This window comes from Palaemon carinicauda, chromosome 6, assembly GCF_036898095.1.
Source record: "Palaemon carinicauda isolate YSFRI2023 chromosome 6, ASM3689809v2, whole genome shotgun sequence".
Taxonomy (NCBI): Eukaryota; Metazoa; Arthropoda; class Malacostraca; order Decapoda; family Palaemonidae; genus Palaemon; species Palaemon carinicauda.
The window spans coordinates 86,335,317-86,354,479 of NC_090730.1; the positions used below are offsets into that span (position 1 = coordinate 86,335,317).

At 35.7% G+C, this 19,163-nt stretch overlaps 1 protein-coding gene across 2 annotated transcripts in view; it reads left to right on the forward strand.

Annotated features, from left to right (window-relative positions):
• The window catches only part of LOC137642591 (apoptosis-resistant E3 ubiquitin protein ligase 1), a 723,802-nt gene that overhangs the window by 541,144 nt on the left and 163,495 nt on the right, over nt 1-19,163 (forward strand). Inside the window, exon 1 of one of the 2 annotated variants that reach the window (XM_068375283.1) lies at nt 1,509-1,609. The exons of the other annotated variant lie outside the window; for it this stretch is intronic. Within the exon in view, the coding sequence (XP_068231384.1) occupies nt 1,546-1,609 (64 nt within the window). The 5' untranslated portion in view covers nt 1,509-1,545. Of the gene's footprint in view, nt 1-1,508; nt 1,610-19,163 lie in introns of those variants that run through there. 2 annotated transcript variants of the gene reach the window in all.

A 19,163-nucleotide genomic window follows, 5' to 3' on the forward strand; every position in this document is an offset into this window, starting at 1 on the left:
GAGAGAGAGAGAGAATAAACCTGACTGGTTTAAGCATTTTTGGGTATACAGAGAAAGAAAAAAATCTGCAATTATATTTTATAAAGAGAGTTTTATCTTGAAAAGGGTGTGGGAAATCCAACTGAATTGATGGTACGTTTGTTAAAAAAAAAAAAAAAAAAAGTCATTCAGCGTCACCTAAATGAAACTTGTAAAGATAGTGAAAACGTTTCCTTAAAAAATCGTTATTGATATTGTCTTCAAGTAGCAAATCCCTTAACCAAGTATGAATTGTATTGTGAGGAAGACTTAAGCCCGAGTTTCCTTATTGTCAATCAGGGTTAACCCTGTTGTCAATAGAGCCAATGAATCATGGATTTAGAAAACGATGCTTGAGTTGGGTGGAATGGTAAGGAACAACCAGATGCTTTGCTTTTAGAATTTGTTTGTAGTGATAGGAAATATTTTTATCTTTAAACCTTTAAAAGAAATACTTTTGGCTGGATATTTGGTTTGTCTCAGACTTCCTTTTCACACATTGGCAACTTTCTAGAATTTTTACCCCAAGTCGAGTTTATTTAGTTTTTCGTGTATCAAATTCATTGCACCGGTATGCTGTGCAAGTAGCCTTAATTTTGTAGGCATACCTAAGTATATTTAATGTTTGTGTAATTGTATGATATTTAATAGAATAGAATAGTCAGGCTTTATTAATAACCCAAGTTGGTCTAAAAGTTGTTCGCATTTGACTTGATGATACAGTTCAGAATTATGAGAGAACTATCCCATCAAGAATTTGTCATACATTTCCATTTTCAAGAGAGAGAGAGAGAGAGAGAGAGAGAGAGAGAGAGAGAGAGAGAGAGAGATTTCTAACAAGACCTCTTCTTGCTTTTACATATTCAACACAGATTTCTAACAAGACCTCTTCCTGCTTATGCATATTCAACCCAGAGAGAGAGAGAGAGAGAGAGAGAGAGATAGAGTGGGGTAGGTTGAACGTCCCCGAGCAGTTGAAGGCGATAAGCGTTAATCAAGATAAAGGAGTGACTTATTGAAGCAGGTAAACAAAAAGGAGGGTGCGTCGACAGCTGATAACGGATTATTGACCAGGAGTATTTAAAGGATATCTGGCATTATGGGCGCTTTAGGGGGAGAAGGAGGTGGGAAATGGGGTAATGGATGCTCGAGGGCGTGGCTAATTGTGTGTGAAATTCTGACGACAGAGAATAGATTGGGGGCAAGATGTGTCCAAGGGAGTTAAGAGGACATTTATAAGTGGGTGAAAGCCAAGGGAAAATTATTTCCAGCATCTTCCTTTAGATTTAAAGAGAATTATTGATCTATGTATTCAAAACAAATAAGCTTCTCAAACAAAATCCTCTCTCTCTCTCTCTCTCTCTCTCTCTCTCTCTCTCTCTCTCTCTCTCTCTCTCTCTCTCTCTCTCTCTCTCCTCTCTCAGCGGGGTTAAAACCGTTTCGCCTGCATACACATCAGACGATCTGCTTTAGTTATTGCGTTGTGTGTTGCTTGGGATGCAGCCTCCATACGAATAGCCTGCACCGATGGCGTCGACTTGTGCTTTTGTGCAACTCAACATGAGTGCCACCAACAACTGGCTCTCTAAGGGTAAGGCTTCTATCATTCGTTTCAGTAGGGGCTACTTCCAATCCCTATTTTTTCGTTGTCTTTTCGTAACATGTCGTGGTGTGAAATGGACCCGTAATTGATTTTTAGTAATTGGGTGAGCAGTGGTGTTTCTGTGAAACTAGAGCAACCGCAGCATTTACCTTGTGTTTTAAAGCGGATGATCCGCCTCATGTTTTGGCAAAAGGAACCACTTGAAGAGATTCGTTTTTCATTTTTCAACTGCTATTTCTTTCTGGTGATTTATATTATTTACCATCTGCAAAACTCCTTCGTATTGAAAAATATTTATAAAATTTGCTAATTTTTTATACTGCTAGAGGTTTTATATGTAATTTATTTGGAGCAGCTGTTTTCAGTGGGTCATTTGTCTGTTTAGAAATACCAGTAAAATGAAAACATATATATATATATATATATATATATATATATATGAGAATTTTCATTTTACTGACCCACTAAAAAGAAGCTGCTCCAAATAATTGACATATAAAACATCTAGCAGTATAAATATAAATAAATATATATATACATATATATATATATATATATATATATATATATATATATATATATATATTGACATATTTCTTACTCCCCAACTCGGTATATAAGCGTATACTCGACTACAGGCTTCTCTTTGGATTGCAGTTTTTCTGGATTTGTTTAGTTGTTTCATTATTCAGGTGTTTTGGAGTGTTATTTTAATGAAATCGTTTTACCCTTCAATATACCGTTGGGTGACAGATTTTTGTATTCTCGTCTTACAAGCAAAAATAAGTGAATAGGGATATTTTTGTCACATTGAATTTAAAAGAGTTTCCTGTAGTAGGTATGGATTTATTTGAAACTAACATGTGACTTTTTACTTGGATTTCTTTTTCAAGTTTCCATGAGCACGGATGTATATAATAGATTCTTTCAAGTAGATTGGCCGTAGAAATTGCCCAGGTTTTCTCGAGAATATTGATTGATTCTGGCCACAGCATGATGACTGATTGGCAGCCATATTGTGGAAAGGATTTTGCAAGCTTTTATTAAATTATCTAATACTGATGTCTTGTTTGAAAGATTAATTTTATTTAATTAATTTACTAGATCGTTTGTGAAAATTATTTTTAAGTTGTTCATGACAATGTCTTACTGATGTGTACTGTAGATTTTTCTTTTATTTGACATTAAGCCTCTGACGCTTAATGATTCTCTCTCTCTCTCTCTCTCTCTCTCTCTCTCTCTCTCTCTCTCTCTCTCTCTCTCTCTCATTGCGTGGTGGTAAATGTGTTCATCCCTCAATTTGAGTGACTAAGGTTGCCGTAAGCATCAATTAGCGTGTTTAAACTAGGATTCAAAGGAAAAATATAAAATATAAAATGAGGATTAGTTACGATGAATCATTGCACCGTCAATATTATATATTAGTGTATGCGACCCGTCAAAAAATGACTGCTAAATATTTAGATACACGCACACCTCACCTCAACAAGGTGTGATGACTACTACCCATCTCCCGAGGCCGAGGGACGGGGGGAACTGAGTGTGACCGTGTGTATGTGTATATATATATATATACAGTATATATATATATATATATATATACATATATATATATATATATATATATTGTATATATATATATATATATATATATATATATATATATGTATATATATACAGTATATACTGTATATATATATATATATATATAAATATATATATATATATATATATATATATATATATATATATACTGTATATATGTATATATATATATATATATATATATATATATATATATTATATGTATATATATACTGTATATATATATATATATATATATATATATATATATATATATATATATATATATATATATCGTTTCAAAAGGGACAGTTTTCTATGCAGTTCATCTTTTCATCGTGGTATTGATTTTTTTATAACAACATCCAAAAGATTTTTATTTAATGGTGCTCTGCCTATTCTCAATCCATCCCTATATAGTTTGAGGAACCTTATTGAAATAAAGGACAATTTCAAAGTCAGCCAAATAATTTAGTTTATCCCTGGACGGAATGAAACAGCGCAACCTTTAGTGGGGTTAAATTTGATCACGGTATTCCACTAATTTTTAGATCTGGATAGAAACGTCAATTCGATAATGTCCCAAGTTAAAGAGCCCGGAGTCGCCATTCCTGGTGAGTGAGTAAAGTCAACTTCATCGGGAACTATCGTAGATATTCTAAATGAAATATGAGACTTTATTCAAGAGACTAATATTATTCAAGCTGTGGGTATCGTTATTGACCATATATAGGCCCAATATAGACGAATCGAAAGACTTCAAAAATTTCTACGAGGCTTATTCAAAGAAAAAACTAGATCAGTTCGTAACCTTCCCTATTGTGGTAGACTGTTCCAAATGGAAAGATACTCGTCGAAATGAATACATTCAAGGGTTGTTTGAGTATTTTTAAAAATTTGAATGTGGGAGATGGAAAGACGACTAATTTTAATGATGCGTGACAGGAAGGTGTTTCTGTATATTTGAGTGATAGTAGATGTGACTGTTGAGGATGAAAAGGGGCCAATGAAAAGGTTGAAGCATGAAAAGACACCAGTGGTTGATGGGCTTATAGCTGAGATGCTTCTGCATGATGATGCAAGTAAGATTGCGTCGCTGATCAACTTTTAGAAGGTATGTGTAGATGAGGAAAATGTTTCCAAGGGAATAGGTGACAAGAATTAAGTTTTTTTTTTTTTATATAAAGTAATAAGGGTACATTCCATATTATGCCAAGGACGTTGTATGAATAGGGTTTGACCGATAAAAAAAGTTTGTGGAGGTTTTGTATAGGAAGAGCAGTGTGAATTTAGATCATGAAAAGTATGCGGCAAAGTTTAAAACAACTTGATAGCAGGTATCATCAACACCATCATCATCAGCCGTTACTAGTCCAAAGACTTCAGACATATCCTTCCACGTGCGTCTGTTTATGAAATTTACATGCCAGTCGGCACCCTCAAACTTTCTTAGTTCGTCAATCAATTGTCTTCTCTTCCTTCTCCTGCTTCTTTTGCAATCTCTAGGAACCCATTCGGTTATTCTTAATATCCATATATAATCTCATTCTCATATATTCTGCCCATGTCCATTTCTTTTTCTTACGTGTTGTTAGAATATCTTCTACTGTAGTTTGCTCTCATAGTCGTGTTCTTTTTCTGCCTCTTATTGTTATTCCCATCACTATTCTTCCCATTGTTCTTTGAGTTTTAACTAGCTAATGTTCTAAGGGTTTAGTAAGACCAAGTTTCTGACGCATATGTTAGAAATGGTAGGACCATCTGATTTAATACTTTTCTTTTTAAAGGAAATTTAATTTTACTGTTCATAATCTCATTTTGTTTACCAAAATCTCTCCATCACATCCTTATCCTTCTTTTAATTTCGGTTTCGTGTTCTGGGGAAACGCTTTTTGTCCTAAGTACGTATATTCCTTAACAATCTCTAGAGGTTCGTCTATAAACCTTATTTTTTGTGTCTTGATTTTCCTTGAACATTATCTTAGTTTTACTCATATTCATTTTCAGTCCTACATTTCTCCATTCTCTATTCAAATCTTCTATCTTTTTTAATTCCCACAATTCACTAAACACAACTATGCCATCTGCAAATCATAAGTGTTGGTGAAACCTTATAATTGAATAGTTGGAAAAGCAACTTGGAATATGTTGAGGCTATAGTTTGCTGTTGTTGAGTAATTAAAAGTTTTCATGATAGAAGTGAATTCGTGTTAAGATTTGTAGATAGGTGTGAGGAACACTTGAGCTTTGATCATACCCGCCTCACACACAGCTAATTTGGTTTAGATGGTAGTACTACGGTCGAGTGTGTTCATTGGGACAGATTACTAGATTACTGTTGGTTGTGCGCGTTCGGATTAGCTGCTCCAAATTTGTAAATACCATATCGATCTTAAATCCGTTATTATTATTATTATTATTATTATTATTATTACAAGCTACGCTGCAACCCTAATTGGAAAAACAACATGCCCAAGGTCTCAGGTCTCCAGCAGGGAAAGTAGCCCAGTGAGGGAAGGAAACAAGGAAGTGAAAAACTACAAGAGAAGCAATAAACAATCAAAATGAAATATACCAAGAACAGTAACGACATTAGATTAGATCTTTTATATATAAACTATAAAAACGAGAGAGAGAGAGAGAGAGAGAGAGAGAGAGAGAGAGAGAGAGAGAGAGAGAGAGAGAGAGAGAGAGAGAGAGAGAGATAAATTATTAAGATAGAACAGCATGGCCGAGTGTACCCTCAAGCAAGAGAACTCGAATCCAAGACAGTGGAAGGCCTTGGTACAGAGGCTATTGCTCTACCCAGAACTAGAGAACATTGGGTTTGATTTAGGAGTGTCCCCCTAGAAGAGCTGCTTACCATAGCTAAAGAGTTTCTTCTACCCTTACCAAGACGAAAGAAGCCACTGAACAATTACAGTGTAGTAGTTACCCCTGGAGCAAAGAAGAATTGTTTAGTAATTTCAGTGTTGTCAGGTGTATGAGGACAGGAGAATGTGGAAAGAATAGGCCAGACTATTTGTGTATGTGTAGGCAAAGACAAAATAAGCCCCAACCAGTTATGGATCCAATGTATCACTATCTGGCCAGTCAAAGTACCCAATAACTCTCTAGCGATAATATCTCAACGGGTGGCTGATATTTTAGATGCTGATGCAGATGCCCTGATTGGGTATCTACATGAAATCAGTATTTTTAATTAAATCAATTTTTTTCTGATATACGAATGCTGTGCAGTGATGCTTTTATGTACTTTTTCCAAATGGTGGTTCAATCATATTTCAACATTTTAAACATGATTTAAATGTATATAACGGTTTTGAATGACTTATTAGGCCCCAGCATCCTGGCCTCTGGCCCAAAATTTCAACATCCAATCCTAAAATGTATTATCTCCCTTTGGTCTTTTTATTTTTTAATAATTGAGTCACGTGAGAAGACAGAAAAAACACAAATGTAGTTGCAACGATGAAGTGTAAGAAAACGGCCCATGGGTTGAGTGATGTTTGATAATGTTTTCTAGATGTTACAGAAGTAATTGGGAAAATTGAGGGAAAACTACATATCATAGTGAAAGTATTGCGAAAGATTTTATAGGAGGAGAAAGTTTAGTAACATTTTGAGCAATTGTAAGGTTTTAGGGTAAAATGAGACCAGAAAAAGGAGCATTTAATGTTGATATGGATGGTGGAAGATTACAAGTAATTGTTTATTTACTGTTGGTATTTTGGAGTCCATATTACAGATATTAGTTTTATATATATATATATATATATATATATATATATATATATATATATATATATGCGTGTGTGTGTGTGTGTGTGTGTGTGTGTGTGTGTGTGTGTGTGTAAGGTAAAGAGGGTATTTGAAAGTTTACAAAATATACGGAAATGATTTTGAGTATCTATGGAAGTAATGGAACTGAATTGGAGATGTTAAATGCAAATGAAATAGGAAAAAAAAAATAACTTTGAGAAGAACTTTGTTCAGCATATGTGGCATAAGAAGAACTGAGAGGGTGAGTGACAGGAAGAATCATAGATACGGTAAAATGACCAGCGTAGATGAGAGTGTTGTAAGAGATTATTATCTTATGGAGAGATAGAAGTAAAGGTCATTGATGAAAAATATTTTAATTTCAGATTTGTTCTGCTTTGTGTATGGTATGAATGATGTGTTTAAAACCGGGTTAGGGAGAGGGGTCTTCAATATCTACGGAACAAAGGAATGCGTTCAAGAAAAAGACAATTGGTTCAAATTTATATAAGGTAGCTCGATAAGCTGGTGATGAGCCTTCTGTGTGTATCTGTGTGAACCAGCCAATGTGGAAGTTTTCTGATCGGATTCATCCCAGGTTCTTTTGTCTAAATTTGTTTATTTTTAGAGTCATACCTGTTAGATGAACCAGTTTAATTTTAACAAAATACTTACCAGTATATTTGTAAAATATTGATTTAATATGGGTAAGGCATTTGCAACTTTGTGTACGAATGGATTTCTTTGCTGGCATTATTTATGAAAATCTAAGTATTTATCAATATTTTGGAAAATATTTTTTGCTTTTTTTAAGATTTTAGTTTATAAATTGGAAATGATTTCGTGTTAGATGAAAGCGTTATTCCATGAAATTGAATTTTATTTTATTATATCTTCCCTGTTATTTTTTCCATCGTTCATGTGATTGACCTCCCTGATTCTCATTCCCTGTATTTTCATGCGTTAACCGTTTATGCTGTGCCCAAACATTGTCTTGAACCCAGGGGCCAGGGCTTTGTTGATTCCTTTGACGACGTTAAATCTCAAGCTATGAATAGTAATCTTTTCTTGGCATCCTTGGGGATGAGTAGGATACACTTTCGCCTCCAACGTATTTTCTTCCTAGTATTGGACACAAGAACCAATGGTTTTTAAAGTCAAATATGGTAGTAGAAATCAACTTTTAGAGTAGGTAGCTTATGTCCTTTAAACTGGATACCATCTGAAACGTTTCATAAATGTTCGTTGGGGGAATAAGAAAAAGTTAAATGTGCTGTAAAGATCTCGGAAAGCCAATCAATAAAAAGAGCAACAATAAGCCTTAAGGAAATTATGGGCTACATAGAACTGTAATATGGTATTGTAGAAAATGTTACTTATTGTAATTCTGTTACATGACGGATAAAAATTTATTCGGAATCTTGTAACAGTTGGACGCGAGAAATTAACGCTAGGGCGCTCGTGCATTTTCAGATTCGTGAACTTGTAGTTAAACCCGTTTTCGTTAAGTATCTTGATTATTCTATATACTGCTGCAAATTCACATAAGCTGAAAATCTTTTTAAACATTAAATTTTTTCCTATTAATTCAAATGAAAATCGGTAACCTGTTGAATAATGAGTTATCTCGAGACCATTCCCGGCGAGTTTACTTAAGCAGTCTTCACTTGACTATTTAACCAACTGCAACACTGTCACTATCATGACGGTCTTGATTTTTTAAGTTATGATTTAAAGATTTTGGATTTTGTGAATATGGAAATGGAATTCATATAAGACGTTAAGGTCACGGGTGTAAGTGTGAGGGCCAATGAAATTCAATAGAATAGGTCTGTGAAGAAGAGTGTAATTTGATGTTAAGGATTAATTGTAGATTGTTCAACACTTCTTGTGAATATGAGAGCAAAGGAGAAAATTAATTTGATGATATATGTGCATCAGGCTGAAAAATAATGCGAATTGTTATCTGTATAACAGTGCCGTGAATAGAGAATTGTGGAGGGTGACTAATCCATGAATGGACCTGCCTTAGGGCAGAACACGTCAGTACTACTAAATTGGTTTAACAGTGGCATTAAGAGGAAAGTGAGTTTTAGGTGCACTGCCTGTGAAACCTACAGTAGTTATGCGTTTTTTACATTTGCGTGTTTTTGTGTGTGTTTATGGTAATTGAGAAAAAAAATAAGGAATTAATACTAAGGTTTAGAGAATGAGGTGATAATGAGATTAAGTATATCCATTTTATAAGACGTTGGAGGATAAGCAATGAACCGTAGATGATGGTAACCTAATGTCAAAGAGGTGAGGACAAGAACTAAAATAAAGCTGGAATATGAACCAAAGCCGGCAACCATACAAAGGTAATTTTAGTTTATCACAAAGAATTAAGTGTGAAAGAAAATCCCTGTTATTTCAAGTCGCTGTATGTCCAGGAAGAAAGCAAAGGCAATCCAAGATCAAGCAGATCTATGCTTTTCAGTGCAATGTGTTTTTAGATAATGAAGGTAGTGATACTTTGGTTTTATTGGGCAGATGTGAAGAGACACCAGAGGTGATAGCGTTTTCATCATTTAGTTATTCAGCAGGCAAGACGTGAATTGGGTTACAAATTATCTCTTGGTCACTCCAATTACTCTTCATTTTTATGCATGAAGGCACTACAGTATTGGAATGGGGCAGGTACAGTATATCTTCTCTCGTATATCCACTTCGAAGTTTGTCGTGAACTTAGTTGATGAGATGTATACGACTCTCTCTCTCTCTCTCTCTCTCTCTCTCTCTCTCTCTCTCTCTCCTCTCTCTCTCTCTCTCTCTCTCTCTCTCTCTCAACTAAACACATTTTTTCACTCATTTTATCTCGAATTTTAATGTGTTTTATTTTGGTTAGTCACTTGTTAATTAAAGTCTTGTTGTCAGTATCGAATGTGGCCTTAGTCCTGGCTGATGATGTAAACTTATATAGTGAAAGGAATGATAGGACAAGAGGTGAAGGAGATGGCTCTTGAAGAGTATTCAAGTACCACTTGAGAGTTTAAGAAGAGTCGAGATGGTACTTACCTGGTGCCCATGAATAGCCACCAGCACTTTTCTGTTTCCCCATTATTATACTTATGTGTATGGAGCCCGATTTAGATACTTATTTGCCTCGGGGAAAAAAAAAAAAAACTTTGGTTAAATTTTTTGGATTTATCTGAAGTAACTGAGCTTTCCTTGATTGAATGTTAGGATAGATAGGGTGGTATAAAGACAATGCTATTAAAACAGAGGTTATTGTGTCCAGCAAGCAGAGGGATGTAGGATATTTATATGATAGTATGGACGTAGGTTTAAAACGGGTAAAATCTTCAAATAATTGGGATATTTTTTGTGAGAGAGAGAGAGAGAGAGAGAGAGAGAGAGAGAGAGAGAGAGAGAGAGAGAGAGAGAGAGAGAGAGAAGTTGAGATTAAAAATACGGTAATAGTAACTTGGAAGTGCAGTATGACTGAAGGATGGCAATTGAACGGGAAATCAAAATCTATTACACCGTATTCAGAGCAGTAATGGTGTATTGCTCAGAGACAGGCATTGAATATTGATCCTAGAATAGGACATCATTCAAGTTCGGTTTGGTATTTTATAATATCCAAACTTACCCTAAGTTCAAATTTAATTAATCTAACCATCATTAATGTTGATTAGTGGGTGATTAAGTTATTTGCAATTCTCTCTCTCTCTCTCTCTCTCTCTCTCTCTCGAGAGAGAGAGAGAGAGAGAGAGAGAGAGAGAGAGAGAGAGAGAGAGAAGAGAGAGAGAGAGAGGTAATCCAGCACTCCAGAGGACTGGAATTAATCTACAGGCAAATCTCCCCCATCTTTCCAGTAAGTAAAAATACCTTATGTGCGTGGGGTAGTTTCTGAAATGACAGTAGGTTAATACCCTTGTAAAAGTGAATAACAAACAGTTAGTTACCTCGTGCACATAGACGGCATCATACAAACCATGTACAGTAAGTGTCGAGTTGTCTAATATTAAATTTGAATATTTACATTGAATTTGTAATTCTCTCTCTCTCTCTCTCTCTCTCTCTCTCTCTCTCTCTCTCTCTCTCTCTCTCTCTCTCTCTCACACACAAAGTGGTTCATAGTGAGTGCCAGAGATTTTAAGCTTTCAAGTTCTCCTTTCCTGTAACGCGCCATTAACTCGGCCGCTCCCCGGTCATTTTCCCTCGCTGCAGAGATTTGATAGGCGCCATGAATTTCCTATTTTATCTTAGGTTGGCATTCGCTGAGTGTGGAGGATAAGTGGAGAAAAGTAAGTGAAAGTTGGAATGTTTTTTATATTTTTTTTAGTTATTTTCTAAATACATTATATTTTCAATCTTTTTTTTTCCTTCATAACTTGCAGTATAATTTATTACAATAATGTTTTGAGTTTTATTGATTTAAATTCCATGACTATTCATTGTACATAGTTATGTTTAATTTTTCTTATTTACAACTGCTCATCACACGGAACTGGCTATCCTTTGATGTATCTATCCAATGAATCCTCTATGGATTTAGTCAGTCATGGATAGAGAAGATGAAAGAATGGCCCCCAGTCCCAGACGTAGCGGGGTGCTAAGAATCTCCCGGTTTATAAATACTAAAGAAAAATTGAAAATAGGTGATTGGAATGTTAGAACCATGAATCAGATTGGGAAGTTACAGTAAGTGGAGAGTGAATTTATGAAATATAGTTTGGATATCTTGGCCCTAAGTGAAACACGTTGTAATGGATTGGTAAGGAAACTTTAGACCAAAGTAATATATATATATATTTACTCAGGAAGATCAGATGGAGCTGGAAGAGAAGGTGTAGGAATGATGATGACACCAAGAACAGAAAAGGCATTAACTGAGAGGAGAGCTGTAAATAGTAGATTGTTCCTAGCAAAGTTTAAATCAAAGCTGTGCAGTATGAGTATTATAGTTTGCTATGCCCCAACAAATGATTCCACTGAAGAGAAGAAAGGGAAGATGAATACTATGACGAACTGCAGGGGAAAATAGATGAGATCCTTGAGAGACATATGAAAATTGTGATTGGCGACCTCAATGCTAAAGATGGAAGAAATAATCAAGGGATAGAGAGTGTACTGTGTGTCGAGGGTCTTGGTGAAGTTGCAAATGAAAATGGAGCACATTTCATAAGTGTCTGTTCAGCAAAAAATCTTGTCATTGGAGGTACTCTGTTCCGACATAAGAACATCCACAAGTAAACATGGACTTCACCATGTGACAATTACAAAAATCAGATAGATCACATTGCCTTTAATAAAGGAAGGAGGACTCTGAGAAATGAAAGAAGCTATAGAGGTGCAGATATTGGTAGTAATCACCAGCTCCTCATTGCCACACTAAAATTAAAACTGAAAGCACCCAAGAGAAAGATAGATAGAATACCTAGGTTTGATACAACTAAGCTTCTAGAGGAAGAGTACAGAGAAACGTTTGCAATTGAATGTAGGAATCGATTTGCAGTCTTAGAGACTTTGAGAGACGAAGAACAGACAATTAATGAAGAATGGTGTGATATTAAGAACATATATCAGTCAGTTGGTAGCGAAGTCCTGGGACAAAAAGTTATAAGGAGAAAGCCATGGACATCTAATGATACTTGGGATACTATAAAAAGGAGACAAAGACAGAAATTGATTGTTGAAAGTTTTTGAGGAAGTAATGAAAATTACAAGGTACAGCATGTTAAGTATTCCAGTATTGACAGCAAGGTCAAAAGAAAAGCCAGGAATGACTGGAGAAAGTATTTAGACAATAAAGCAGATGAGGCCGACAAAGCTATGAATTCAGGAAGTGGCCATGGTGTGAAAATTGCTCATAGAATTATCTATGAAATCTCGACTGGGGCAAGAAGAAGAAGCATATACCCTTCAAAAAGAGAGATGGCTCTGTTATAGCAACAGAAGATGAAAAAAAAAAAAAAACGTTGGATGGAACACTTTAGTGAAGTTATGAATAGAACATATGAAGGGAATAATTTGATTGATATACCTAAAGCTGATGAAAACCTTGATGTGCCCATGAATGAATTCAGTGTGTTTGAAGTTGAAGCTATCCTAAAAAAACTAGAGATATAAAGCTCAAGACAGACGACTGCCGAAATCTAATCGAGGCCCTTTGCGTCAATAGGCGTAGGAGGAGATGATGAGGATGATGATGATGATGATGATGATTTACAACAATTAAAAGTTTTTCTTTGATTAGAATAGGTATATTGCTTAACAACTTTGGTTTAGCTGTAGAGACATTCGGTCATATACTTCTTTGGGTTTTTAATATTATTTTCACTAGCTAAGCTACTACCCTGGTTGGAGAAACAGGATGATATAAGCCCAAGGGCTCCAGCAGGGAAAAATAGTCCCAGTGAAGAAAGGAAATAAGGAAATTAATAAACTTAGAGAAGTCATGAGCAATTAAAATAGAATATTTTAAGAACAGTAACTACGTTAAAACACATCTTTCGTATATAAACTATAAAAAGAGACCTATGTCAGCCTGTTCAACAACCACAAAAAAGAAAAAAAAAAAAACATTTGCTGCTAGTTTGAACATTTAGATTTCTACCAATTCAACTACCTGATCAGGTAAATCATTCCACAACTTGGTCATAGCTGGAATAAAACTTCTATAATACTGTGTGGTATTGAACCTCATTATGGAGAAGGCATGACTAATAGAATTAAATGCATGCCTAGTGTTGTAAACAGGATGGTCCTGTCCGGGATCTGAATGTAAAAGATGGTCAGAATTATGAAAAATTTTATGCAACATGCATAATGAACTAACTGAACGACAGTGCCACAGATTAATATCTAGATAAGATGTAAGAAATTCAGTATTCTAAAAGTTCCTGTCCAACAAATTAAGATGAGAATCAGCAGCTGAAGACTAGACAGGAGACCAATACTCGAAACAAGGTAGAATGAAAGAATTAAAACACTTCTTCAGAATAGATTGATCACCAAAAATCTTACAAGACTTTCTCACAAAGTCAATTTTTGTGCCTTTGAATAAGAGACAGATGTAATGTGTTTATCAAAAGTAAATTTGCTGTCAAGAATCTCACCTAAAATTTTAAAAGAGTTATACAAGAGTTAAAGAAATATCAATGCTGAGATCCGGATGTTGAAGAGTCACTGTCCTTGACTTGCATACAATTATATTTTGAGTTTTGTTACGATTCAACTTCATGCCCCATGACTTGCACCATGCACTAATATTAGCTAGGTCTCTATTAAGGGATCCAGCAACCCCAGAGAGATGGAATTGATGCAAAGAGAGTAGCATCATCTGCATATGCAACGAGCTTGTTTTCTATGCCAAATCACATGTAATGGGCCAAGAACACTACCCTGAGGAACACCAGATATCACATTTTTAGAGCTATACTCACTATGGTACCCATCAACAATAACTCTTTGCGATCTATTACTCAAAATTTCAATAATGATGCTAAGAAAAGACCAACCCACTCCTAATTGTTTGAGTTTGAAAACATGGGTCTCAAGATTAACACGGTCAGAGTCAGCATTAAAATCAAGGCCAATCATACAAACTTCCTGACCACAATCAAGGGATTTCTGTACAGCATTAGAGATGTAAGGGCATCACATGCTCCAAGTCTTTTTTGAAAGTTAAACTGCAAACTAGGGAACAGATGACTACCTTTAGCAAACCTATTTAAACATTTTGCCATAAGACGTTCTCGCACAATTGATCACTCCCGGATTAGCAAATTACGATAGAGCCGTTAGGTTGTAACAGAAAGAGACAAGGTAAGTGCAGCTAACTTTATTTCAACGGATCATGAGTTTATATACAAGCCGTTCCAAGCAAGAATGTCACAAAAATTCAAACAATGATTCATGAACAGACAGATTTAAACAGGTTATCAGTGCGAGGGGAGTCCGATATCGATATATACAAAAATCAGAAATACCATTACAGTGTACAAGCTCATGTGATACAAATGCTGTATAACTGTCAAACATATCAGCTAGTATATGGTAAACACTGTGCTACCCTAATTTGTCTAGTCATTTGCAGGCTATTTTCTATTACATTTTATATGTTAATTTTGTCCTTTTACTCAGCGAGGATTATTCTGAACTGCCACTTCATGGGCAGGTCACTTTACGAACAATTTCCTCTTGGCATTGAGTAGGGGGTGGGATATCTCCATATATTATCAGATATGATTTTCAGGAGTTTTAATCATTTCATGTGGAAGCAAAAATAAGTTATTTGATGTGACACAAGTAGTTGTTATTCCTTTCTAAGTTCTCTACTGACAAAGTCAATTAGGCAGGAATGGGTAAAGTTTATCCAAAACCTTGTTTTTTATAGTTCTATCTCTATCGATCCGTCAGTGTGCTTGTTAATCTTCTTCTTCTTCTTCTTCTTCTTTTTTTTTTTTTTTTTTTGTGCTTAGATTCATAAGAAACGTAATCTTCGATAATGGTTGGTCAGTCTGGGTCGTATTTGTACTGTCAACATAGTTTCTCTTACATAGTCAAGAGGATAGGTCATTTTTACATAGATGTCCATAGTTATTGTTTGTATGTGCCTATTTCTCAGTCTATAAGGGCACGTTATGAATATCTCTTCATATCAGCTCTTCTTACAAGGTTGAAAGGATTTCAGTACAACTTTGGTGCAAAGATTTGCTATAAAGGTAGATGGTCTTGAAGGGAGATTTTCTTATCACCTGTCTTGTATGTTTCTGTATGATTCAGGACCAGATTTTTTATACATATATTAACTGAAGAAGTTCTAGTAGGCCTGATATTTTTATCTCTAAGAGGTTTCATTTCTTCAGTTATTCAATCACTCAAGGCCTTTTAACCACATTAGACCATCTACTGTTATTCTAAAACTTACTGTGACACCCATATTGGTAGTCACTAGTCCAACACTTGACATCAACAATGCCAACTGGAAACGTTTCAAGGACACACTCGATGATTCTCTCTCTCTACACCTACGATGCACCTGATAACATCTTAAAGGATAAATCCTATATATATGAGAAAATAACTTGTTGGTATGGGATGATCAAAGAAGCCTCAGAACTCTATATCCCCCTCAAAACTTACAGGATCTTACCTTACTCTAAAAAATCAGATTATCTCAGGCTGTTACAGATTCGTTATAAATAAGCCCTAGATTTAATTAGTAGCCGATGTCCAACATATCAACTTTTAGAATACATTCACAATATACAAGAACGAATCAAAATAGAATCAATCGATCTCATTATCTCAACCTGGGATACTCTTCTGAATGAAAGTGAAGACACCTATAAAGACCCAGAAAAATTCTGCCGAATGATCAGAAAACTTTTAGGTTCAGCCTCTCAACCCATAGCCTACATCCTTCATAACAACGTAAAAATCTATTCACCCCAAGATCGGGTGATTTTCAGAGAATTCTGGTCTAATATTTTTTTTAAATGAATCCAATAGAGAATCAAAGGTTTGACCAACTTGCCACTGAGGCAATTCGTGAACATGCTGATCACATAATACCCTATGACACTGTAGACCTAGGTAGGCTAGACGTCAAGGACCCATTTCTCATACCAAACCAACTCCAAAATATCATCAGAGTAATCAAAAGTTTTAAAATCAAATCACCAGGCCACTCAAAAGTCAACAAAATTGGCCTTAAGAATCTCCCTAACTCAAGGCTCGCCTTTCTAAAAGACATCTTCAATGAAACTATGAGGATGGGTTACTGGCCAGAGTTTTTTAAGAGAGCACTATCTATTTCCTTTCGTGGGGAAAAAGGGTAAAGATCTCACCTCAGTTTCTAACTATAGACCCATATCCCTATTCAAGACGCCTGGTAAGATTCTTGAAAAAATCATAATAGTAAGGTTTAACGAATTCTTTGACGATGATTTGCATACAAACAGCAATCAATATGGATTTGCCCAGGGTAAAGGAACTCGGCTTGCATTAGCCAGGTTATATGAATTCATAGCAGTCAAGAAAAGTCTTGGATCTGGTTGTAACCTAGTCAGCCGAGCCTTTTACAAGGTTTGGCACGAGTGTTTAAAATACAAGCTGTTGGAAACTCAATTACCAGATTTAGCAACCAGACTGTTGTGCAACTTTTAGACAACCGAGTGGCCATGATTAAAATGAAAGAATAAATAGGACCAGAGTCTCAGCTACTGTCAGGAGTTCCTCAGGGTAGTGTTCTCTCCCCTTCACTATATAACTTTTATATCAAAGATACCCCTCCTCTTACACGGGGTTGCCCTCAAATCATGTTTGCAAGCGATCACTCCAAAGTCATAACTTACTTACCCTACTAAAAATAAACCAATGCTACATAGAGAGACTGTCCGGGAAATACAAAAAAAAAAAAAAATAACTATTAGAAGAAACAGAAAATAACTACAAATATGAATAAATTTCAGCTTCTCTCAATATCAGCTCGAATCCCACAGATGTTGTAATAGGTAACGTTAGAATTCCATTTAAACAAAAACTATGAATACTTGGGTGTAGCATTAAAATATCTGGCATCCTTATTCATGTTAAGGCGAGAATAGCTGCTTCTAGGTTAACTCTCAATAAATTAAAAAGGTTTAAAGGTCGGTCAACCAAAACACATCTTAGATTGTATAAATCATTAGTCAGACCACAGTGGGAATATCCAGCATAATATTTGGAGCACTTAGCAAAACATCTCTAAGTTAAATGCAGGCCATTCAAAACAAGGCTTTGAAGCGAGCTTACAAAGAAAGACCTCCATATTATAATAAAATATATGAATTGTATCAGCATTCTAAGTTGGAGCCTCTAAATATCAGGTTCTACAGGCTTGGTCAGAAAACCTGGGACAAACTATCTCTTGATGATGATGGTCTATGCACTCTCACAAGGAATCTCACTATTCAACGTAATCATGATCATTATTTGTGGCGGAGGTCAAACTTTAATTTAACAATTAAAATTAATATTTCATTAATAACATCATAACTTTTTCAACCATCAAATAGTCTGCAGACGTGCTCCTTGCAACAGGAGACATAGCAAGAACCAAAAAACCCTTTCACTCCCTCCCCTTCTTTTCTTAGTCGCCTGTACTTACAGGTGGCTCCTAATACTTATCTAACATCGCACGAGGGTCTGCCCCTCCCTTTTTTACGTGTTCTGTACTTTCCTTTCCCCTTATTCCTTATTCCTTCCCTTCCCGATTTCCTGCAAATGGGCTATAAACTGGAATGTATCTAGGGGTACTCCTCCTCTCTCCATATTCCCCACTTCCCTATCCTTATCCGCTTTGTCACTGTAACTCCTTCGATTTTGTTGAAGAGTTTCCAGTCGATCTTGTTACAAGGGTAGATCGTGCATTGATTGGCTTTTATATCCATCATTAGTGTGTCTATCTAATACAGTATTATTTTGATGCAAGGGCCTTCCCCAAGCATAATGTTGTGGTCCCCAATTCCTTAGATTGTATGCATAATTTTGCTCTTGTCCGTTTCTTTGGAAATGGCAAGACAGACCTCACATTTTAACTGCCTGCTTTACTAATCAAAACCTTTCAGATATCAGTGAAATTCGTGACTTTGTAACTTAACACTTTGTGACTGGGCGTAATCTTAATATTGAAAATAGCTGTAATCAGGATGCTCTTTATAAACCCATTTTGTCGGGAGAAAATTGTAAGGGTTTATGTGTCTTCTTTATTTCATCTATAGAAATGTTATTATAAGCGTTAGGACCCTAGGCTGGCAGCAAAACGTGTAATGTTTTCATCTGGCAGAAAAACGTGTAATGTTTTCATCTGGCAGAAAAACGTGTAATGTTTTCATCCGTCGGAATGTTGTTATAAGCGTTAGGACCCTAGGCTGGCAGCAAAACGTGTAATGTTTTCATCGGTCGGGATGTTATTATAAGCGTTAGGGCCCTAGGCTGGCAGTAAGACGTGTAATGTTTTCATCGGTCGGGATGTTATTATAAGCGTTAGGGCCCTAGGCTGGCAGCAAGACGTGTAATGTTTTCACCTGTCGGGATGTTATTATAAGCGTTAGCGTTCGGACCCTAGGCTGGCAGCAAGACGTGTAATGTTTTCATCTGTTGGGATGTTATCATGAGCTTTCGGACCCTAGGCTGGCAGCAAGACGTGTAATGTTTTCAT